This window comes from Peromyscus maniculatus, chromosome 22 (genome assembly GCF_049852395.1).
Source record: "Peromyscus maniculatus bairdii isolate BWxNUB_F1_BW_parent chromosome 22, HU_Pman_BW_mat_3.1, whole genome shotgun sequence".
In the NCBI taxonomy this organism is placed as follows: Eukaryota; Metazoa; Chordata; class Mammalia; order Rodentia; family Cricetidae; genus Peromyscus; species Peromyscus maniculatus.
Window position 1 is genome coordinate 42183386 of NC_134873.1, and position 23622 is coordinate 42207007.

At 46.7% G+C, this 23622-nt stretch overlaps 1 protein-coding gene across 1 annotated transcript in view; it reads right to left on the reverse strand.

Annotated features, from left to right (window-relative positions):
* Window positions 1-4772: 4772 nt before the first annotated feature.
* Xdh (xanthine dehydrogenase) overlaps window positions 4773-23622 on the reverse strand; it is a 66206-nt gene continuing 47356 nt past the window's right edge. The window contains exons 24-36 of the mRNA XM_006990685.4: window positions 23467-23553; window positions 19259-19450; window positions 18972-19117; window positions 18006-18087; window positions 17338-17433; window positions 16630-16758; window positions 15951-16025; window positions 14607-14659; window positions 11208-11322; window positions 10352-10417; window positions 9187-9375; window positions 7220-7396; window positions 4773-5390 (exon numbers count right to left, since the gene is read on the reverse strand). Of these exons, the coding sequence (XP_006990747.1) occupies window positions 5340-5390; window positions 7220-7396; window positions 9187-9375; window positions 10352-10417; window positions 11208-11322; window positions 14607-14659; window positions 15951-16025; window positions 16630-16758; window positions 17338-17433; window positions 18006-18087; window positions 18972-19117; window positions 19259-19450; window positions 23467-23553 (1458 nt within the window). The 3' untranslated portion in view covers window positions 4773-5339. The remainder of the gene's footprint in view (window positions 5391-7219; window positions 7397-9186; window positions 9376-10351; window positions 10418-11207; window positions 11323-14606; window positions 14660-15950; window positions 16026-16629; window positions 16759-17337; window positions 17434-18005; window positions 18088-18971; window positions 19118-19258; window positions 19451-23466; window positions 23554-23622) is intronic.

Here is a 23622-nt window from a genome sequence, read left to right on the forward strand (position 1 = left end):
ATGGGATTGTCCTGGAGATTATACTTACAGTCTTAATGCATGCTAGGCAAGTACTCTACCACTGAGCTATATCCCCAGCCCCCAGAATGCCCTTTGACCTCACTCACTCCTCCCAACAGCCAGGCAAGTCCAGTGATCTCATGTTACTCTTTTACATGGGAATAGATTGAGATTCAGAGGAGCCATCCAACTTGCCTGGGAGAGAAAGGGGAGAAGGAGAGGGCTGGGGCAGGCCATGGGTGTTATACCAAGGTCCCGACACCTGAGAGCCAGCAGTCCAGAGACAAGGGCTCAGTCTAGCACAGGTGGAAAAGGAGACCAAGAAGTTCCTGTAACGAATCTTTCTCTGCCCCGCCAACCAGCTCCCAAATAACAACATGGAGACTTCTTATTAATGATGGAAGTTCGGCCTATAGCTTAGGTTTGTTCCTAACTAGCTTCTATAACTTAAATTAACCCTTATTTTTATTACTCTACATTCTACCATGTGGCCTTTACCTCTATCTCATCCTGTGTGTCTGACTTGTTCTATGGCTGGCTGGCTTCTCTGCCTCTCTTCTTCCCAGAGTCCTCTCTGTCTATACCTCCTGCCTAGCTATTGGCCGTTCAGCTTGTTAGTATACCAACCACAACAATACATTTTCACACAGTGTAGAAATATCCCACAAGTGTCCACAAGGATGTCACCACCTATAAGGACACCTAGAAATAAGGTTCCTAGTGGGACCTCAGGAACACACACATGGGCTGGTTCAGCACTTAGCCAAACAGGGACATGCCACTCAGACTCTCAAAAAGGCACTCCAGGGGGGAGAGGGAAGGTGGGGGACTGCGAAGGGGGAGGGAGGGGAGCTTTGGTTAGGTTGTTTAAAAAATCCTGGACTGATGCAGAAGCATGTCAGAACAAGAACAACTGTGTTCCAAGGTGAGAACCATTGATCTTAGTCCTGTTCACCAGGAGAGAAAGGACTGTTACCTTCCTCCATGCTTAAAAGGGGCTGGGATAGGACGGGAAGACATCACCTGTAACAGAAGACACAGGACATTCCTCACAGGCCACCCTGGAGCAAGTGGCCTCATACAGTGTTCCTTTTCCCCCTGGAGTGACAGTGAGTCTCCCAGATGGTCTTCCTGGGTGGCTGCACTCCACCACGGCCCACTGGTGCCCTTGTACGCCACTACAGGAGGGTCCCTCACCCTGGCCTTGTACCTCTCACTGTCCTGATGGCTCAAGCTGACTTGACCACAGCTTCCCAAGCAGATCTTTTGGTCTGGATCTCCAAATGGTCCACATGACTCTCCTCCTTCCCTCCCTGGTTAGAGAAATATGCCCCCAACACACAAACGAGAGAGAGCAAGCGAGCGAGCGAGCGAGCGAGTGAGTGCACGCGCACACACACCCCACATGCATACAAGCCTACACATTCTCTCCTCTCTTTGTCAAGGATAATATACAGTCTTCTAGCTCTAAAAGAAACCTCTGTCCAGCCTCTGAAGTGTCATGCTTTATTCCTCTGATGTGGGCGATGAGCTATAGGAGACAGACATCAGTTTCCCGCCATTCCTCCCGTAAGTCCCGTATGACAGTTTAGCACCGCTTTTGGAAAGAGATACTATTTCTACACTTAAATGTTTTACTCTCCACTTGTGGCTTACGGAGGAGTCCTATTTGGGCATCTTATCCCCGGAGCACAGTCAGAGAGACACAGAAGACAGTGTTCAGCTTGGTCCTTCGCCTCCTCCCAAAGCAGGGCAAACCAGATTTCTGCCACCCAGCAGCTCCCTGAGTGAAGGCGGCCGAAGAGAGAGCCCATCTGACCAGCAGATACACGGTTTTGTTGCAACAGCATGGACTTGGAGCTGAGAGGCTGTATCATAATCCCGGCTCTGCCATTAAGTCATGGGGATCTAGACAAAAGCCAGTCACCCTCTGTGAGCTCACATTTCTCATCTCCATCGCAAATTAGTTGAACTTGATGGTTCCCAGGATTCTTCTAACTTTAGAATGCTGAGTTGGTCTGGGGGACAGAGATGACGTCAGAATCCCTTTGGGCAGATGCTGTCATTTCCACCATTTCCAAATGCTGTTTTGTTTCAGGTGACAAGATTGTCACGGGCCTGTCTTCTGACTTAGGGACATGTCCTTCTCTGTTTCAGGACAGAGATAAAACAAAAGGACAACTTCCTGGGTCTGGGGGCATCAGGCCGATCTCAGGCCTCAGCCACTGAAGGAAGCTGAAAGATATGAATAGGCTTATCCGGGGACCCAAAATAGGCAGCAGAGGGGACTGTTGGGAAGTGCTCCCTCAGCTAAAGATAAAAATATCTCGGGTTCGGGGATGTTCCCAGCCATAAATCAATCAGCCAGAACTATTTCTGTTCTTATCCTTTGCCCAGGGTTCCCCTCCTTATGACCTCCATCCTGTCCTCTCCACTCTGCCCCCAGCTGCCTTACCCCGGAGTAGGATGGGGTTTACCAGCTTCCCTTACCACAAGTCACCATCTTTTCTGTGCCCATATGGGAGTCCTTACCCCACCTACAAGTGAGGGATTCTGATGCCTTCACTAGCCTCCATCATTCTGCACAGCAGAGGGCCCTTCTGGCGGGCAGATTGATTCCCCCAAGGCATGCCAGATCTCTCAGCCTTCAAGGCAAGGGAGCTGCTCCTGGGTTGTGGTGGATTTCTAGGAGTTAGTAATCTTGACTTAACCCTCTCACCCCCAGCGTGTCTAGAGTAAGGCTCCTCCTTCCTGTGCTTACAGGGATCAGAGTACCTACCTCTCAGGGCCACTTGGAGGATTAAATGAGGCCCTGTAGATAAAGCATTCAATTTGGCACATGGCATGTTGCAGATGTTCTAAAAAAACAAGAATTGCCTTCCCCGGCTAGCCTTCCATCTGGCGCTCATCCTCCCACGGTTGACCCACGTCTTGAAAAAGCTCCTTTGAGAAGATTTTGTCAGCCTGTCAGGTTCAAATCCAGCTCCCGGGGAGGCCCTTGAGGATATCTGATCTACTCGGAGATCCTAAATCAGTCTCCTAGTAATAATCACAGATGCCACGCTGCTGGGCCATCTGGAGACGCCTGTCTTATAGTCAATCTTCTACCGCCCTCTACAGGCTGCAGTGCCACACTGCAGGCAACGTTGGCTAGCCCTAGAAAGACCAAGGGACTTAAAGCACCCTATGGATTAAGATAAAACAGCAGGCAAGGCAGGGTGTCTTCGGAAGCCAACATTTCAGAGTTCTAGTTCACAAAGCACTTGCTGGGTGAGCTTCCATGAGCACTCTGTTCTTGCCTCAACCTAAGCACACAAGGGAATTCCCAGTCGTTCATTGCCCGCTTGGTCAAACCTCACTAATGAGGGGGTCCTACCTCATAACATTTCAGAAAAATCACCTGAAACAGACCTGTATAGTCCACTCTAAATGCCAGCTTGGTGATTAAAATATTGTCAATCTTATCCGTGTAAACAACAGCGTACCTAGAACACACTCAAAGGTGTTTGTGTGTAAAGTAGGAAGAGAGTGGCCCCCTTGGTAAAGTGTTTACCTAGCACGCACAAAGCCCCAGGTCCCGCCCCAGTATTTCACCAATGGAACAAGGTGGCAGGTGCCTGTGATCCTAACAATTGGGAGACAGAAGCAGGAGGATCAGAAGTTCAGGGTTATGCTCAGCTACACAAGTCTGAGGCCAGCCTGGGACACATGAGACCTTGTCTCAATGGGACTGAGAAAGAAAGGAAGGGAGAGAAGGACAGAGGGAGGGAGAGGGGGAGGGAGATGGGAAAATGGAAAAAGAATATGGTGTGTGTGTGTGTGAGAGAGAGAGAGAGAGAGAGAGAGAGAGAGAGAGAGAGAGAGAAAGAGAGAGAGAGAGAGATGCACGTTTCACATTTTAGAAACAAACACTGGCTACAATATGAAAGATGCTAGCATTTGATATGATAACTCATGAGCATTTCTCACATGCCAACCAGCTAATAGTTGCATACATTGGTAGCATCCAACAAAACTGGACGGCATCCTCTCTGCCTGTCCTTCCATGGTCAGAAATGCAGGCTCTGTCTGGCAGGCTGGCAGTTTCAAAGAAAGCACCTGACCCCATCATACTGTCCACTCCAGGGCTGTGTTGTACTGGAGCTTCCTGCCAGGGCAATGGAAGGGGATGTTTATCTTTTCTCCTGTTCTTCTCACTGCAAGCACATGAGGGAATCTACACAGGGTTCATTAGGCTCAGGCATTGCATAAGAGCAAAAGAAGCCAAGGCTTTGAGAGCTGCAGCTCCCTTATGTAACTGGAGTTTTCGGGTCATATATTTATAGAGCAGGGGAAGATCTCAGTGATTACTGGAGTCTAACCCTTTCATTTCCCAATAAAATGAAGCACAGGAAGAGAGATAACATTTGAAGGGCAGGCAACTGTCAAACTCGGGCTTTTCTCTATGGCTAATACTGATTTCAGTATCGTCATTTCTAGGTGGAAATTACTCCAAAGAAAGTTCTTTTTTTTTTTTTTTTTTTTTTTTTGGTTTTTCAAGACAGGGTTTCTCTGTGTAGCTTTGCGCCTTTCCTGGAACTCACTTGGTAGCCCAGGCTGGCCTCGAACTCACAGAGATCCACCTGGCTCTGCCTCCCGAGTGCTGGGATTAAAGGCGTGCGCCACCACCGCCCGGCCCAAAGAAAGTTCTTAAGCCAAATCTTTTATATATACATGGAGGTATGGTAGAGACCCATCACACTGTATGTACTCAATAACTGGATTACTCAGAGTTTTACATCAGAGAATAATCTTACTTTAATAGTCAGTAATACTGGAACTAACCTCAAATTCATTTCATTCTTTATTGTCTTCCATGACCCAAAGTAGTTGGAGGTTTTAATCTCCCTCCGCTGTCTTGCTGCAAAATACGATTGTGGATCTGAGATTACAATGTGGCATTCACTGGTTTGGGGGAAAGGCTTTCAGAAGAAGGCATTTGGATCCAGAGAAGCTTCTGGAGCTGTGTGAGAATCCTGGCTACACAGGCCATTCCCTGAGTAGGGACATAACACAAAGGCTTCCTAAGCCCATTTCAAACACGTCATCAAAAATGGACTCAAGATGACCCAAGCTGCTTATTTGCCACTTAAGCCCAACATTTCTCCATTTGATTATCATTTTGTTTGCAACATTTATCCGGACCAAAATTGTCTTAACGCATTCCATCTTCTTAAAAATGCCATCCTGCTGAATCATAGCTCTCCCGGGCAGCAAGTAGGAATCCAGATACTACAGTATGCGCTTCCAGCTCCATGGAAGCCCCCACTGCAGTACAAAACACTGCCGGGACTTGCTCTTCAGACCCTCACAGACCAGGGCTTACAGTTTTCCGATGTTCCAGTGATACACTAGGAAGGAATAAGAGAATTCTCATTGCCATGTTTTTTTTTTTTTTTCATGGTATCCTTCCCACTCTGTCCCAATACATGCCACCTCCTCCTAGCGCAGCCAATACCATGCTAAGACCAAATCCCATTTTACAGTCTCAGCCACAGGGAACACCCCCAGCCCGGGACCCCTTAAATTCCTAGTCCTTCGTTTATTTTTACTGAACACTTGCCGTGGAGCAACCATTCCAGTGGGCTCGAGAGAGGTGGTGATTAAACAACACAGAAGTGGTCCCTTTACACATGGCACTCGCAGAAAACACAACCGATACATGGAATTAGTTGTTTCATGCAAATCCATGACAGGGGTTTACAGTCACTGGTGTGTTTATGGAGGAAAAGAGTTATTGCTCTGGGTTGGCCGCCTCTGCGGACCTCTTTAGATGATTGAGTTTTGCATCTCATTCCTTGCAAGCTGCTAACTTGGCAACCCACCCATAGGTACCCACTCTGGTTAGAGATACAGGGGCTTGGGTAACCATCAGCAGTGGGGATCATGGTGGGTTCTGGGTAACAGGAATGAAGCCGAGCAGCTGTGGGAACTGCATGACCTAAGACCTCCCACAAGCTCTGTGGTCCTCACCTCCCAGTTAAAGCCATCATCAGCAGGCTCGAGAGTGACCCGATGGGAATCCACCTGTCTCCTTCATTCTCCTTATTGAGGTCTAGGTGGCACATATTCCTCCCTTTAGGACCCCCCCTCACCCATCCATTCCTCATGCCTAGAATATTTGGGAGCAGGAAGTATTGACTTTACCTTTAAACCCAAAGGCTGTGAAATTTCAAAACCCTACCTGTCTGCTAATCCAACAGAGGTTTTGAGTTCTATTAGAGATCTCTGTGTGTAGCTACTGTATTGCACAGCTCAGGCTGGGCTGGCTCTCAGAGTCCATGGAGGAAAAACATGCTCCAAGCATGTTCTCCTTTAGCCTGGCATCATCTACCTAACATGAAACAAGGGGACTTCCCCCAAGGGATTCCGAGGACCACAGAATTCCTCTACTGCAGTGGTTCTCAAACTATGGGTCACAACCCCTTTGGGAGGGGTCACCTATCAGATATCCTGATCCTGCATATCTGACTATAATCCATACATTGTGATGCATAACAGCAGCAAAATTACAGTTATGAAGTAGCAATGAAATTATTTTTATGGTTGGGGGTCACCATAACACGAGGAGCTGTATTAAATGGTCGCAGCATGAGGAAGGTCGAGAACCACTGTTCTACTACATGCCCCTCCAGGATGGAAGTCAGTCACCACATAATGTAGTCATCTGGCTTCCCAGAAGGCTGCAAAAAGTCCTTAAGGGTGCTTATGGCCCCGGCGTCAGAAAGGCAAATGGTAATGTTGAAAGAAACGCCATTAATCATATTGTTTCCTTCCTGTTCCCTCTCCACAGCACCCCACGTGGTGTTTTTAACAGAGGAGTCCCCAGATGACAGGGATTAGCAGCAAAGACGGGGCTCTTCTGAAGATTTATCCATCACCTGTAGCCAGCTGGGAAATGATGAAATCTGTGGGTAGCAGCTGGACCGCATGCACGCGCCCCTCCCACCTGGAGAGAAGCCCGTCTGCAAGCTGCAGCTTCAAAGCGAGTGCTCATCTTCTCTTGTGAGTTCAACTCAGTGTCGCACATGACTCAGTGAAGGCAGTCCTTGACCCAAGGCTGCCCCGGTGAAACAGACCCTGACGTTTCTCCTCTCTGCGGAACCTTCCCCTCAAGTCTGCCCGTAGACGGGTGCCCGTCCTCCCCCGGGGTGAAACGGGAATTTGAGAAGTATCTTACCAGGGTGGTGAACTGGTCCACACAAGCATTTCGGATCTTCTCCGGAGTGGCGGGGCTGTCTAGCTTGAAAAGCTGTTTCGCGTTATCACCTCCGTGCTGAGCTCGAGCTGCACGGATGGCGTCCTTGATGGCAAAGAAGATAGACGAAGCCAGGAAAAGAGGCGGCTCCCCAACAGCCTGAATGGACAGAACGTAGAACAGGGAATCAACCACAATGGTTCCAGACTCCATGTCATTCCACAGACCCAGGACGCCAGGCTGTGAGTCCCGCACCAGGACGACCGGTGATGCCCAGGAACAACCCCACCCGGCACTAATGGAACCACACCAAATAAGGCAAGAAGAAGCAGCCAAAACTAATAAAGACCTGAGAAACTATTTCTTAAATGACTGAACTTCATAGGTTTTTTTTTTAAACTCATACTATGTCATTTTCTCTAATGATAACAAAATACGTGTTAATTATATAACATACCTTTGAAAGTTAAACTATTAAATAATTTTTTTTGTTACTGACATAGGGTTTGGCTATGAAGCCCTGCCTGGCCTGGTACTCACTAAGTAACCTAGGTTTCCTTGAATTTGTAACAATCTTTCCTAGCTCAGACTCTGAAATACCAGGATTACAGGTGTGCACCACCATGCCTGGCCACTGTTTTATGGATCAAAAACTTGGCATGTATTTTAGCCCTTTCCTCAGATACTGGCCCAGGAGAGTAGTCTGTCTGGAGCTCTGACAGCAATGTTTAACATGCACTGTAACAACGTGTACGAATCTGCTAGATTACAGGCACCTCCTAATAGAGGTTGGCTTTCCTTCCCCATGGGGCATATGGGAAATATTCTACCTATGTATATTCTGATACATCAGAATCACCAAGGTCACTTATCAAAATGTATGTGTTGAGGTTCTACCTCCTGTAACTACTGACCCAAAATTTCTGGGGTTATTTATTGTAATAATTTATTTTTTATGTGCATTGGTGTTTTGCCTGCATGTATGTCTGTGTGAGGATGTCAGATCCCCTAAAACTGGAGTTATGGACAATTGGGAGCTGCTATGTGGTCCTGGGAATTGAACCTGGGTCCTTCTGGAAGAGCAGTCAGTGCTCTTAACCACTGAGTCATCTCTTCAGCCCCAATTTCTGGGGTTATGAGCCCCAGAGATACATTTTTCTCATGAGTCTAGTGACCCTAATATATTGTACTTTGTAAGAACCAATGGCCAGGGTCACAATGTATTCCAGACCCTACCCACCCACGACAGCATAGCAAACCATGACATGAGCAAATATTTCATTGGTTACAAGCCATGGTTTTCCTTCCTTCAGAGACATAGGACTACGTGAATAAGCTAAGTTGATTTTCTTTTTTTTTGGGGGGGGGAGCTGAGGATTGAACCCAGGTCCTTGCGCTTGCTAGGCAAGCGCTCTACCACTGAGCTAAATCCCCAACCCGCTAATTTGATTTTCAATCATGTTCTGCACTTCCCGAGGACAGGAATAAAGGAAGCTCTCTGCATAATTTCCCAGGCTTCTTAGTAAGGTTTTAAGGTTAGATCTCAACAACTAGAGGGGATTACAGAATATATCAGAAGGTACCCCCTCCTCTCCAGTGAATTTGCTGATTCTTATAAGAGCATGGAGATGCTGTATCCATAAAATCATCTCTGAGGATCAAGGACCATGAAGTATGACTGGGGCCAGAGCAAAGGTCAGAATTTGACCGACAGAAATTGGTTGAGGAATTTCCCTGAGGCTCCCAGAAGGAGCCAGCTTCAATTAATATGTTCAAGATGTGTCCTCAGCACACTCCCGTCTCTGCTTCATCCCGAAGGGTGACTCCTCTTCCTTCTTTAGGAGGAATCCCTTGCAGACCCACCAGGTGGCTGACTGAAAACCCTTACCAACCACTGGGATCTCCCATGCTGCAGGTTAGGAGGCAGCAGAGCTCCATGGCCACAGTACCTTGGATGCATAGATAGCCTTCTTGTTGGGGCAGTCACGGAGCAGGGAGACTCTGAACTCAATGGGGATGCTGCCAAATGCAGGGATCTTGTAGGTGCTGGGGCCACGAGTATGCAGGCTCCCCTCGGGGGAGTAGTGCAGCTCCTCCATAGTGAAGAGACCAAGGCCCTGGACAAATGCCCCTTCCACCTACAGGACAAAAGATGACCACGGGTACCACCTCCCCTCTGGCCCCTGCCCCGGGACAGATACTGATAGCTACAATGGATATAAAACCTAACCTATAGTGGGGTCTGGAAAGAGGCTAAAAACAGCCTTCAACTGCCTGTCTGGCTCTTCTTGCCTTGCTACCGAGGCATCTCTGATGGCATGTTACTGAATGTGGTCTTAGGCAGAACAGAGGCTCAGAACTCGTCAGCACAGTGGCAAGTGCCAATTCTCACCAAAACCTGCCACTGTGTAGATGGAGATGCTGTCTCCAAGTCATCCCTGGTGATTCAACACCGATAAACAAGCTCATAGGAGGGATTTCTTGAGGAGCAAATTCTTCAAAATGTACCTCCAGCCTCGTTGGGCTCTCATCCTGCCTGTCTTCTGGGAGGAAGTATCTCCTCCATGGCTTACAGATCTAGCGCACCCTCTACAGTACATGCTCCCTGACCCCTACTCAAGAGTGGTATGTGGCACTGCCAAGGCTGAACACAAGAGGGCGCTGTCAATAATCTTTGCATCCATTGTAGTTGATACAAGGTCTGCCTCCAGAGGGCATTCCCAAGCAATCCAAAGAGTGTGGGTGAGTGAGTGAGTGAGTGAGTGAGTGAGTGAGTGAGTGAGTGAGTGAGTGAGTGAGTGAGTGAGTGAGTGGCACACACTTGTGCCTCTGTGTCTGTGTCACTTGTGAGCATCCAATGTCTCCTCGTGCACCATGCTGGTCTCTGGGGTGTGTGCCCTTCCCAAGTTAATCTATATTTATTTGTTTTCTGCTTTGAGGTTCCGTGAAGGATCATCAATCTAGCCCTTACTCAGAATGAGGTTCTCTAAGTACCATGCGCTGGCCTGCTTAAAAATGACGACATGCTGAGTCGCTGGGGACCTTCAGGAAGCAGGGTGGGGGTGGGCTCACATGGCTGATGTAGTCTGTCACCACGCTGCCCGCCCCCCTTACCTGTCCGATATCAATAGCAGGATTCAAGCTGGAACCGACATCCATGACGATATCTGTACGGAGATTCTGTGGACAGAAAAATAGTTCAAGAAGAAAGGAATGTCTGAATTTACACAGGTGTGTCTTGATGACACTTAGATTCTAAGTCCCAATCCAAACAGCACTTTCTCAAGCACAGAGCATGCTGAGACATGGAGTCTCACCACATCCTGACTGCCACTATCAAAGCTGATGTTTGAGATCTTAGCACCTAAGTAAGCGGTGGGCTGGAGCCCTGATCTCACACCCACCCATGGGTGGTAAGAGGGGATCTCCAGGGACTAAGGCTTTGGACTGAGTTTGGGCAAATCATGTGAGAAAGCAGTCAGCAAACTACACTGTGGCTGAATCCAAAGCATTCTGATTTTGTAGAGCCTGTAAGGTACCACCTACATTATTGAATAGCTGAGGGGCTTCAGGTATAGCTTAGTTGGTAGAGTTCTGGCCTTGTATGCATAAGGTTTACTCTCCCAAATAAGAGAAAAAATTAAAAATAAACAAATGATTGTAAAAATACAGGAAGAAGATGTAGTGCCATGGGGGTGGGGGAGGGGATGATCTGCCATTTAGATGTCAGTGTCCAGAAGTAGCAGCTTATGGAGCACACCCCACTCATTGCTGCTTCCACTGCAGCCACAAAGAGCTGAGGCAGAAGCTGCGTGGCTCACGGCCTAAGGTATGTGTTCTCTGGCCTTCATGGCGCATCCACCTGTCTCTGATGCAAGGCCTATTTCCTCACCAGAGAACATGCCCCAACCAGCAATTCAGACTGCAGTCCAGTTGTTTTTCTTCTCTTCTCTCTGTGCAAATGTCTTACCTTATGATCCCCCGTTAAGCAGTCAATTTCCACTTCGGAGCAAGCCACCCCATAACTGAAATAGTGGAAGGGGTTCCCGGAGTTGGTCTCAAAGCTATAGCCAAGGTTGGGTGTCCTGCAAGAGAAACCAGAAAAAGGTTTATGTGTGTTTGGCAGACCCACCCCCTTTCCGTACATACTTCTTGCTCCATAAATCTGTAAATCCTGAAAGTCTTTTTTTTCCCCATTTAGCCATCATCCCCCAAAGCCCATGCATTTCAAATACTCCACACTTTTAATGAAACCCAGATAGTCTAGCGCATTTGGTTCGTGTTTCATTTTTCCAAAAACCCCATCATAAGCATTCTGTACAACCTGGCAGCACTCAGCAGAAGCACGTTGGTTTCTATGTGGTAGGGACAACAGCGACAGATGTGCCTAGGCTCACGAAGGATGTGAAAATCACTTCCTTAAAAGAGTGAGTGAGTGGGCCAGAACCCAAGGTCCTCAGCACTGACTGCGGCTCTGCCTGGGAGGGTACTGAACTGTTCTCACACAAGTTCACCTGCTCACCTTCCTCCAGGTGAAAGGTCACAAGATCAGGGCCTCAGAACAGCCTGGGTGCTTTCCTAAACAGCCATTCCCCATCTCCTGGCCCCTTTGGAACCTCATCAAGGGATGTGAGAAAAACATCAAGAGAAAGAGATGTTGTGTTCTGTGTGTGTTTTCGTTTCAGAGCCTAAGTGCCCTGTGCAATTGCCGTAGTATGTGAACCACATACATGTGTATTCACAAGCCCAGGGCTTAAAGTATGCTGCCCCTATGGCATTATATATTACACATATATTTACTATATATCATACATTTATTTATGTGATTATATGTTGTGGAATAATCTTTTTGTACACTGTGAAGATTTGCCACTCAGATTGGTTTAATAAAAAGCCGAATGGCCAACAGCTAGGAAGGATTTTCAGGACAAAGAGGATGCTGGGAAGAAAAAGAGCAGAGATTCAGGGAATCTCCAGCCAGACAGAGAGGAAGCATCGTGGTTAGAACAGAGTTAAGGTAACAAAGCCAGGAAACAAAAAGTAGATGGATAAAAATGGGTTAAATTGTAAGAGCTAGTTAGTAACAAGCCTAAGCTATTGGTGGAGCTTTCAAAATTAGTAAGAAGTCTCCATGTGGTTATTTGGGAGCTGGCAGGAGGGACCAAAAAATCCACCTACAATTACATATAATGTATGCATATTACTCACTTGCATACATATAAAATATACTTATATAGAAATAATGTGAACTGACATGACCAGAACTCACCCTCAAACCAAACTAACACAGGGCTGAGGGACAAGAATCCCCAGAGAAACTTCACTGTCTCTGACCTCTGACTTCATCTTGTGTATCTAGGTGGTCATTTAGAAACCCTACCTATGCATACTCCAAACAGTCAGAGAAGTAGGAGAAAATCTGCATCAGTCTGTATTTGTGTAGGGTTACTGGGATGGATGACCTTCATTATTATCAACCTAAATGGAGTTAGAGTCACCCAGGAAACAGAGAGAATCAACTGAGGCAGAGAGCCCTCCCTGAATATGGAAGCACTAGCTTATGGACTGGGGTCCAGGACTAAATAAAAGGGAAAACAGAAAAGGTGAGTAGAACACCAGTGTGTAGCTCTCTGCCTCCTGACTTGGGTTGCAATGTGACCAGCAGCCTTCCACGTCCTTGCTGTATAGCCTCAGACTGTGAGCCAAAATCAACCCTTGCCTCCTCAACATGCCTTCCCTACAACAAGGAGAAAAGTAACCAATACAGTTATACAGCCTAGGTTATGAGCAGACCATGCTATTCATATATGAATATATAGTGCTCATAATAACCCACAGATTCATTCAAGACATTTTAAAACAAACATGAAAAGCTTTCAGTTAGATTTCCCAGAAACATTATGATGGACACTTGTGACATTTAATTTTGTCAACTTGATACAATCTGGAAGCACCTGGCTAGAGTCTCGGGGAGGAACAGTTTAGATTGGTCTGGCCTGTGGACATAGCTATGGAGGGATTTTTCTTGGTTGAGTTATTAGGAGTGGGGAAACCCATCCTGAATGTGCGAGTGTCCTTGTGCCATGGCCTGGGCCCTGGACTGTATCTGCAGGAAGGAGGTGAGCTGAGTGCAAGCATGCACGCATGCATTTCTTCTCTGCTCTCGACTGTGGATGTGATAGTTCAATAGCTCAAGCTCCAGCTGCTACAATGATGGACTGTTATGATTATATTTATACCTAGAGTTATGAGCTGAACCCTTTCCTCCACCCATTGCTCTTGTCAGGGCATTTTACCATAGCAACAGAACGGCACATTTAATCATGTCTTTTTTTTATATATAACTCCAAATTCAGATGGGAGGGGTCTCTAGCTAATCACACCGTGATACAACTTTAAGACAGTAGAAGGCGTGTGCTCCTTTCCATGTCTCACTGCACTGATAAAGTCCCACCATACTCTGTATGTCGTAAGAGACCCACTAAGTCCTCCTTTCTCCTGAGGGCAAGTCACTATGAAGAAATCCAGTGTCTAGCACAGGCTGCCCAAACATCTGTCATGGTGTGCCTGAGCATCCAATCCTGCAGAATTCAGGACGGAATCATGTGGTGATATATTGTGTGCCCTAATAAAATTTGCCTGAAGATCAGAGAACAGAACAAGCCGCTAGATTAAACATAGAGGCTAGACAGTGGTGGCACACACCTTTAATCCTAGCACTCAGGACGCAGAGAGTTCAAAGCTACCCCTGGACTATATGAGATTGACTCAGTCTAGGAGAGAAACAGAGTCAGACACTGGTGGCACACACCTTTAATCCCAGCACTTGGGAAGCACACACACCTTTAATGGCTCAGTGGGAAAAGGTATATAAGGTGTGAGGAGACAGGAACTAGAAGCCTTTTCGACTGAGGAACCTCATTCAATTAGAGGTCTATTGGCTGAGCTTTTTCAGGCTGAGGAGTCTAGAGGTTAAAAAGTGTCTATGGCTTGTTCCTTTGTCTCTCCGATATTTCAGCATTTTACCCCAATATCTGGAACCAGGTTTTTTATTAAAAGACCTTTTAAGATTCGAACAACATCATCATCCTTCTCCTAGGAGACAGCACACTCAAAGGCCAGGACTAGAACTCGGGTCTTCTAATACAGTGGCTCCTGCTTTGTTCCTTTATACATAGTTGGTAATTGAATGTAACGAAGCACATTAGACTTCTTTAGACTGAATGAAATCAGCATGAGTCCGATCCATTGGCATCATGCAAGGTTTAGGGGCACTGCTGGTTTTTTTTTTTTTTTTTTTCGGCTGTGGGCTAACCAGCGCTCAGAGCTGTCAGCACATGGGAATGGGCAGGAAGAGGATCACACTTACTTATAAAATCCGGTAGCAGACAAGCTGACTGCACTCGTGTAGGCGTCCATGACCTTGAGGAAGACAATGGCCATCAGGAAGGGACAATCATGGTTTCCAAAGACCCAACCCACCACCAAGCGATCATTATTCCCCTATTTTAGATGACAGAGCTAATGCTTAGAGAAAGTAATTTTTGAACTAGGGTCTTACTAGGCATATAACATAATGCATGTACTGGTGAGTGTGGGTAACTTATTGGTGTTATCTGCTCATAGTGGATACTGGACTACATGGCTGGTAGCAGAGGGCAGAGCTCAGAATAACACATTGAGTGAAAGACAATTATCATCAAGGCTGCTATGGGAATATTATAATTGCCTGACAAACCTTTGCACAAGCTACCAGAATTGAGTTAGAGCTGAGCAGTCTTCAGGCGTATGGTCCTTAACGAAACGAGTGTGGAAAAGGAAAGTTAAGGTCACGTGAGACAGGGAACGAGAGCAGATTGACAAAAACCATAGCTTGTTTTCTCTAAACCTGTTGAGATGGGGCTGAACTATCACATGTTCATGTGCAGTCCCATTTTGTTACTTCTCTCTCCTTGTCCCCTCACGTGTGTGGGGAGGGGGGCGCCACTAGAGCCGAACCTAAGGCTTTGCAAATGATAGGTAAGTGTTCTACCACTGAGCTATATCCCCAGTCCTTGGCTTTTTGAGCAATTATCTTTCTACATAGCTCAGGCTGGCCACTAATTCATCATCCCCCTGCCTCCACCAAGGTTACAGGCATGTAACACTTCTGAGAATTCTTAGCATGCAGAAGTCTAGTCTGGAATTCAGACAACTAGGCTCATTCTTATGTCTTATCATAAGATTATGTTTTATCACTCCTGGCATCTAACGGGACATCCTTCTAGCTCTCTCACAGATGACATTTCAGTGGCCCCCAGACTCAAAAGGTGGGTGAGGGGAGATGCTGCCAGGGAGGCCCTCAGAGACATAGAGTCAAGACACACACCTCATTTGAGCCTGTTAGACATTTGTGTGGATCCATGCCTGAATGAGCCAAAATATCACAAGGAGGTGCTTAAGGCAGACACTCCATCCTTCCAGGCTTGGGGGAGGGGGCTGAACCCTAATCCAAACAAACATCAAGATCTTGAGTCAAAAACTTTCCTCAAGTGACTCCCATCAAGTGGTTCATGATGCATGAGCTTGTCCTTACCCTGTGACTCAGGGATAGCTCCTTCTACTTGTGTGGACCAAGGTCATCATCTACATGTGTTGGGTAGGGACAGAGGCCCTGCCGTTGTTGATATACTTCTCCTTTGCAAAAAAGCAGCCTGAACCAGCTCAGACTTACCCAGTCCTCCCAGGAGCCTTGGGGTTTCTTTTTCTTGAAGGGTTCCAGCCTTTTCAGTATGGTCTGGCAAGCCTCCTGGAGGAACCCCACCATACACCAGACATGTCAGTGTTCCGCTCTCTGTAGCCCAAGTGACACCTAAGGATACCTGTAAGACTCAATACCCAGTAGTACTATCTCCAGGCAACCCGGGTGGCCCCCATAGTAGGCCACCATTGGCCTTTGTCTAGAGAGCCCTCCTGACACTATACCTAAGCTGACCAAGAGGAACTTCTGAGGGACTCGCAAGGAGGCACCGTCTCCCATCATGCTTCTTGTTTGAGTATATCATGTGACAAAGAAGCAAATATCTGGGACCCAGCTGGGACCCATAGTCAAATATCAGCCCATTATCTTGAAACCAGTTCCAACCCGGGGTAGTATTATTTCCCAGAAGCCCCTGCTTCCCTTCCAATCCCCTGCCCACTCTGAACCCAACCCTCCCTGGCTTGGATGGAAATGATGCTGCTGGAGTTTCTCATCAACTGGGCATGTGGAGGAATAGCATCCTCGTGGGCAGCAGAGTGAAGTCGTGACGACAGCCAAAGAGACTCTTCCAGACCATCAAGGGGACCTTGTGAGACCCCCAAATCCAGAGCCCATCCTCAGCTGTGCAGGCTCCCCTGGGCTCCTCACTTACATAGACAGCCTGGCCGTTGATATCCGCACTTGCAGAGGCAGCCGTGGGAGAGGTGTTGGGGACAGTGTTAGTGCTCGTCTCGCTGATGTGAATCTTGGAGGTGGGGATTTTCAGAGCTCTGCTGGCCACCTGCAACACACGAGACATCACTCGCTGAGAAGGAGGCTAGCATCGAGCCTGGCTGCCTTCTTCCTAGGGCCAAGTTCAGGTTTACTGCCAGAGGCAAGAAACAATCTTGTAAGCTCTACGCTATTGATTCTGGGATGTTGTCACACCTGGCTGAGTTTGAAGGAGAAATTTTTAGTGGGGTCTGGTTGGCTTAGACATTCATAAACCCATCATGAGCAAATACTGGATTTCTTTAAAAGTCTGGATAAACCTCAGTAGCCAAACAGATATTCTGACTACAATCCAGCACCGTTAGCCCAACTCCCCTGAGAGGTCTTGTGGAGTGTGGGAAATGAGCTGTTTTCATGCATACAATGAGCTCCGAGCCCAGGATGGCAGTAATGGACATGTCCTCGGAGACTGCATAGTCAATCCTTCAGCACAGATAAGGAAACAAACCAAGAGGGAGGAAGACTTGCCCAAGGCCATATGTAAATGTACTCTCAGGCCTGTTGCTTTTCCTGGAACTTCACACTGCTCATCTTCCCCCAGCATCTTCCCCGCACCAGACATCCCAGATAGGGTGCCCAGGCTTCTCACCTGAACCATCTTGGTGTGAAGACCTTGACCCATCTCAGTACCCCCATGGGTCAGCAGCACAGAACCATCGGTGTACACGTGGACCAGGGCACCTCCCTAAGGAAGGAGGAGGAGGCCAGATATAACATTTGGTTAATCCTGACTCAGCTCAAGCTTTGAGACCGAAGGTACAGAGGAAAGAGAAAACCACTGGCCATGTTTTAGATAGAAAACCAGGCAAAAAGTACACAGTATAAACCTTTTAATTTAATTAGGTAGTCCTTCAGGAGTTTAAGAAATGTTTCTCTATCTATCTATCTATCTATCTATCTATCTATCTATCTATCTATCTATTTATGTGTGTGTGCGCGTGCGTGTGCGCACGCGTGCTTGTGAAGAAAGTAGGTCATTTCTCTCTGTCCCAATGTTATACCTGAAGAATGAAGAAGCCATGTATCTGCGTATAGTCTTTCAATCATGAAGAACTAAAAGTTGATCCCAGATCCCTGTCTCACTGCTCCTTCACATACTATACCAATGGGATATGCAAATTTCATTTCATTTCAGCAACAGAAAAAGTCCTGGTCAAGTCTGCTACCAGTGATGAGGAATTCCTCTGATCACATCAAAAGCAGGGTCAAATGGTGTCCCAGTCCAGAGGTTTTGGCCAAGTCCTATAAAGCAATTACCTGGTTCAGAAAAGGAAGTGTGAAGCTTATTCCAAACTTGGTCGGGATGATACACAGTCCTCTCTTTTTCCAACAATTCTCCCTGGAGAGAAAAGAACATTCAAGATCTCACTCTGTGGACCTGTCTGGCCTGGAACTCACAGAGATCTGCCTACTTCTGCCTCCCATGTGCTGGGATTAAAAAGTGTGTGCTACCAGACCTGAAAAGAACCTTCTCATACAATACATAATTATGTCTAGTTGGGTATGTCTCAGTTAACATGTTTGTATTAAATCAGAACAGGACACCCTTGAAGCCATTTGCCCAGTTACTGCCATAACTGAACTGTGCCCCGGCGGAGTAGACGAAAATGAGAGGTAGAAATCTAGGTTCTGGGTCCTCCAGTGCAGATAGCACAAACTTCAAAGTACTATAGAATTTCCTCCCTAAGTGGATTTGCATTTAGACAGTGTGCCCTAATGACCTTCAACTGCCCTTGTCCCAAGGAGGAAGATAATGATGCTTTCTCTGTATGTTTGTTCAAATAAGTCACTCTGTGAAAAAGATGGAGCCAATATAATTATCCCCACTTTAGAGATGAATAAACTGAGGCCCACTTCAGAGACACGGCATGACTGCCAGTGTCAAATGCATTTGTTAATTTCACAGGTAGGCACATGGCTGTGGTGTTGTTGGTGCCCAACCAATGCTCTCAATAATGTGGTACTCTCAGGAAGTACACAAATCGATACAGATGAACCTCAATGGATGGGTTCTGATGCTGAGTGAAGGCTGAAGGTCCTTTGTTCCTGGGCTAAAGATCTTCACCTGATATTAAAGAGGACGCTATCAATGAGCTGGCAGGTTCAATAGTCTCAGAAGTTGTCCATCAAACCATCAGCTTGTTATTTGGGGATTAGTAGAAAGGCTGGACTATAGCCAAGCAAGAGCACATCAGCACAGTACAGTCCCCACCCTTTGCTTACTTGTTGAACTTCTCCACTTCCATTTTGCGAGCGAAATACTGAGAGCTTTCTATGCATTCATCCCAGCACCTGGGCAAGGTGAACATCTCCAGCTTCTGATTGAAGTGGGTCAAGTCCCCTTCTTTGTACATGTTCTTCCTCCGTACCTTCCGAAGAAGAGAGATACTTGGGTCTTGTAGCTTCTGGGTCCCTCTGCAGTAACTGTTTATACTCCCTGCCCCAGGAGATGCCCTAGGTCAGCGTCACTCTTCCCCTCAACAGGCTCACCCACTGTTAGTCCAGCTCACCTCCTCTGCAGGCAGTCCACAGGTCACGGCAACCTCGCTCATCCAGTGTTCTGCAATTAGCATCCCCTGAGGACCCCCGAAGCCTCGGAAGGCTGTGTTGGAGGGCAGATTGGTCTTACAAATCCTCCCGGTGCCCCGAATGTTGGGTATCTTATAGGCGTTGTCCATGTGGAAAAGGGCTCGTTCCATTATCTGAGGCAGAGGAAACCAAAAAGCAAAGGACATGGAAATCCACTGACTTCCCTCACGTGTCTGCACAGGAAATGTACTCATGCTAGTCTTCCCAAGGCCAGCTGTCGAGGGCTCTATTTCAGGCCTGTGTTATTTCTCCCCTAGGATAACTTATCCTCCTATGAAGATCCCCAACCTGGCCTCCTTCATGGGAATCCTTCCCAGGATTGTGTGTGCCCACGTGAGGGCACATGCGCAGGTCCCCGTGGAGGCCAGAAGATGTTTCCAAAGCCCCTAAAACTGGAGTTATGGGTGGTTGGAAGTCATCTGACACTAGGAACTGAACATTGGTCCTCTGGAAGAACAAGGGCTCTTAACCACTGAGCCTGCTCTCCAGTCCTGTCAAATTGCTTTATTTCCATTATAATTGTACTATAGTTTAGTCAATCCCTGGCTAGATCATGTTCTGTGAACCAGCCACCTCCTCCATATTCCTTCCTCCACTGTCCTGAAGCAGCCACCTATGATTTATAAAGCTGCTTCTTCTACTGGGTGGTTAGTTAGTTGGTTGGCTGGTTGGTTGGCTTAGCACTTTTACATGTCCGTGTGTATACATGTTTGTGCATGTGCACATCTGTGTGTGGAGGTCAGGGGTCAACGTTGGACATCTTCCTCCATCACTCTTCACTTTGTGTTCTGAGGCAGGGTTTCCCACTGAACCAGGAGGAGCTCATAGATTTGTCTAGAATGGATGATCAGTGAGCTCCAGGGATCCACTGGTCTCTGCTCACTTCCTGTTCCTCAGCCTTAGGATTACAGGCAGGGGCTGCTGTGCCTGGCTTTTATGTAGGTGCTGCGGATCAAACTCAGGTCCTCATGCTGTGCATCATGTCCCCAGCCCCGTTCTCCCGTTGACACTTTCCACATCTCTAAGGGCTTTTATATTTCAGTGTCTTGCTTTTTCAGTTTTAGACTTTCTCTCTTTTTGGTTTTTCAGGACAGGGTTTCTCTGTGTAGCCCTGGCTGTCCTAGAACTTGCTCTGCAGGCCAGGCTGGTCTCGAACTCACAGAGATCTGCCTGCCCCTGTCTCCTGAGTGCTGGGATTAAAGGCGTGCACACCACCACTGCCTGGCTTAGACTTTCATAGTGCCTTCCCAGTTTGGAAAAGGGAGGTTTTGTCCCTGTCTTGTCCCCTTTCCGAACAGATGGACCTGCTTCCTATCTCTCAATATAGTTGTATTTTGGCCAAATCAACACTCACTTTGATACTGTAAATCTGTACACATTTACAACTCAATCAGGAAGTTACACTGTGAGCTCCCCACCCGCATTTACATCCCAAAGATAATCATTAACTTTAGTTTCTCATTGGTTTTATTTTCTATGTATGTATTACTGGCCCTTGTAAACTTTCTCTTAATGTGTTCAGTTGTGTCAGATTTTTCGATTTGTTTCATAGACAAACAAGAAACTATTTCTGGGGCTGACTGACCTACTCTAGTTTAAACCAGCTTAAACCTACAATTCAGCGCTGCCTTTAGAGTCTCCTTCACAGCATCCCTGGTTCCCTTTGCCTCTTTATTTTTCTGTTCCTGGAACTCATGTCTTTCCCCTTTAGTTTTAACCCCTCTTGGAGTACATTTGTCAACATCTTCTCAAGGGGGCGGGGGTGGGGGGTGGGAGGGGGTGGGGTGAGGTGGGGTGGAGTTATGTCTAAGGCTCAGCAAACATCAAAAAAGAAGGGGCGGAAAGACTGTAAGAGCCAGAGGAACAGGAAGTTGGTTGTGGGACTGCATCTCCTAGAAACATCTGAGACGCTACATCCATGAAGTCTCACCAGCATGGCTGCCTAAACAAGACCTAAACAATGACAGCACTAACAGACACGCTAATGTGGAAGATGGAAATTTCACGGAGCCTCAACCCTAGGCCAAGTACTGCAGTCAACTAAGGAACACTGAGAGCAGGAGAAACAGTCTTCCCCAGGGAAGTGCTCCCCATTGGCTATGCAGACTGAGTAAGTTGTATTTATATTTAAGAAAGAGAGAGAGAGAGAGAGAGAGAGAGAGAGAGAGAGAGAGAGAGAGAAACAATTTTTTAAAGAGGGCCATGAACTTGAGAGAGAACAAGGGAGGGGTTGGAAGGAAGAAAGGAAATGATGTAATTGTATTTTAATTTTTTTAAAAGAGTAGCTGTACATATTTACTGTGTTCTCACTCTTTACCGGCTCTAAATAGGATTCTGCATTGTAAATTTACTAATTTTCTACTGTATTTTGAAAGCATTTTACTGGTATATCACAGTTCCCCAAAACTGAGGAACAATAAACTTTCCAACTCTGGGAAGAGCTGTGTTTTTACCTCCCTAAACATCCATAAAACTCAGTCTCCAGATTACTAAATGTCACGGTGAGCCCATTTTCCTCTGTGACACTCGTTATAGAGCCTCTTTTTTAATCCTATGTCTATTAGTTTGGGGATATATTTTTAAACTGTTTCTTGTTAGCCTCTTAAACTGCTTGTTCCCATTCTTTGTGTTCTGAAATGTCAGTTATTGGGACCTTCTGGACTGGTCTTCAACTTTCCTTGTGTTTTCTTTCTTACCCCTCAGTGTTTTCTCTTCGGGGGAGAGCTATCAGGTTTCTCTCAACCTCTCTTACAGTTTTCCTTGCCAAGAGCTCCTTTTCGTTCCTGGACCAGTCTAGTGTTACAGCACGCTGCCCAGTCTTCCCGAGGAGACAGATGCTGCTTTTCATTGATTTTGCTCGTTTGCTTCATTTGGGCTCAAGTTCCCTTCCCACGTGCAGTTTCATTTTTCCATAAATAAACTGCTTTTCGTGGTCCTCTGTCTCAAGTCCACTTTTGCTTCCTTTTACAATCTGATCAACTCCTTTCCTTCCTTCCTTCCTTCTTTTTTCCTTCCTTTCTTTTTCCCTTCCTTTTTCCCTTCCTTCCTTCCTTCCTCCCTTCCTTCCTCCCTTCCTTCTTTTCTTCCTTTCTTCCTTTCTTCTTCCCTTTCTCTGTTTCCCCCACCTAATGTGTTTCTTTGGGGCAGAAACAATGCCACCGTCTCTTTACGCTGCCCCCTAGAGCCAGGTACTCCAAGCATGTTTATGGGATGGAATTACAGGCTTTTACGACCTTTGGGGGTAACTACTGCATGCTTGTCAGCCTGATTTACTCTAAAACACTAAGACATGTTACACGTGTCGAGAACACTGGAAACGAGCAGTTGTAATGCCAGGTAGGGAGTGTAACGTTTTCTAGCTGGACTAATTAGCCCCCAGCGTAGAGGGAGACCCCAAGGGCATAATGGGAAACGTGCTTTTCCTAAAATGTTATTTTAAAAAATAAGAATCTATACAGGCATAACTAGTCTGGTCATAAAATTAGGATAATAACTTTTAGAAAGTACCACCAGCAAGGTAAATTTGATAATTCTCACAACTGATTTCATTTCACCCAGTGCCTCTACTTACTTTCCTTTTTATTTCTTTTTTTTTTTTCCCTTTTAAACTACACTTATTGTTTTCCTTGAGGGGGTGTGCCACAGCATGCATGTACAGGTCAAAGGACAACTTGTGAGAGTCAGCTCTCTCCACTGTGTGGGTTCCAGGGTTAGACCCGGATCACCAGGTTTGGTGCCAAACACCTTTGCCCACCCAGCACCACCTGGCTGGCCCTACTGTTTATTTTATTTTAATGCCCAAGTATTTCAAGCTCATCTGTCAAAACTACGGCAGAGGTAAGGAATGCAAGCTTCTGCTGGTCTTATCCTTGCCATTTATATGACTGAAGGGGCCTCAGCAGAAGCAAAATACGGAAATACCCAAGGACCACGTTTGACATTACACAAGGTTCTATCCTGAGAGACAGAAACTCAGCATTAATATACAGTATGAGGACTTCCCCCAGCCCCACAGGCATCACTTAGATATTACATAGATCTATAGGTAAGATAAGGTAGGATATATGGATATTCCAAGTAAACAACAATGCCTCCCAGTCACCCCTAGGGGCATATTGATCCTACTTACACTCCGAGAGAGATCCTCCGTGTTCCCACCATTGCTGAAGTGAGCCACCTCCAGAGCCACTATATTCCCAGTCTTCATGAAGCCAACCTGAAGGAAAGACAGTCATCCTCAACAGAACCCACGTCTGTCTGCCTCTAATCCATGTCTGTCTGTCAT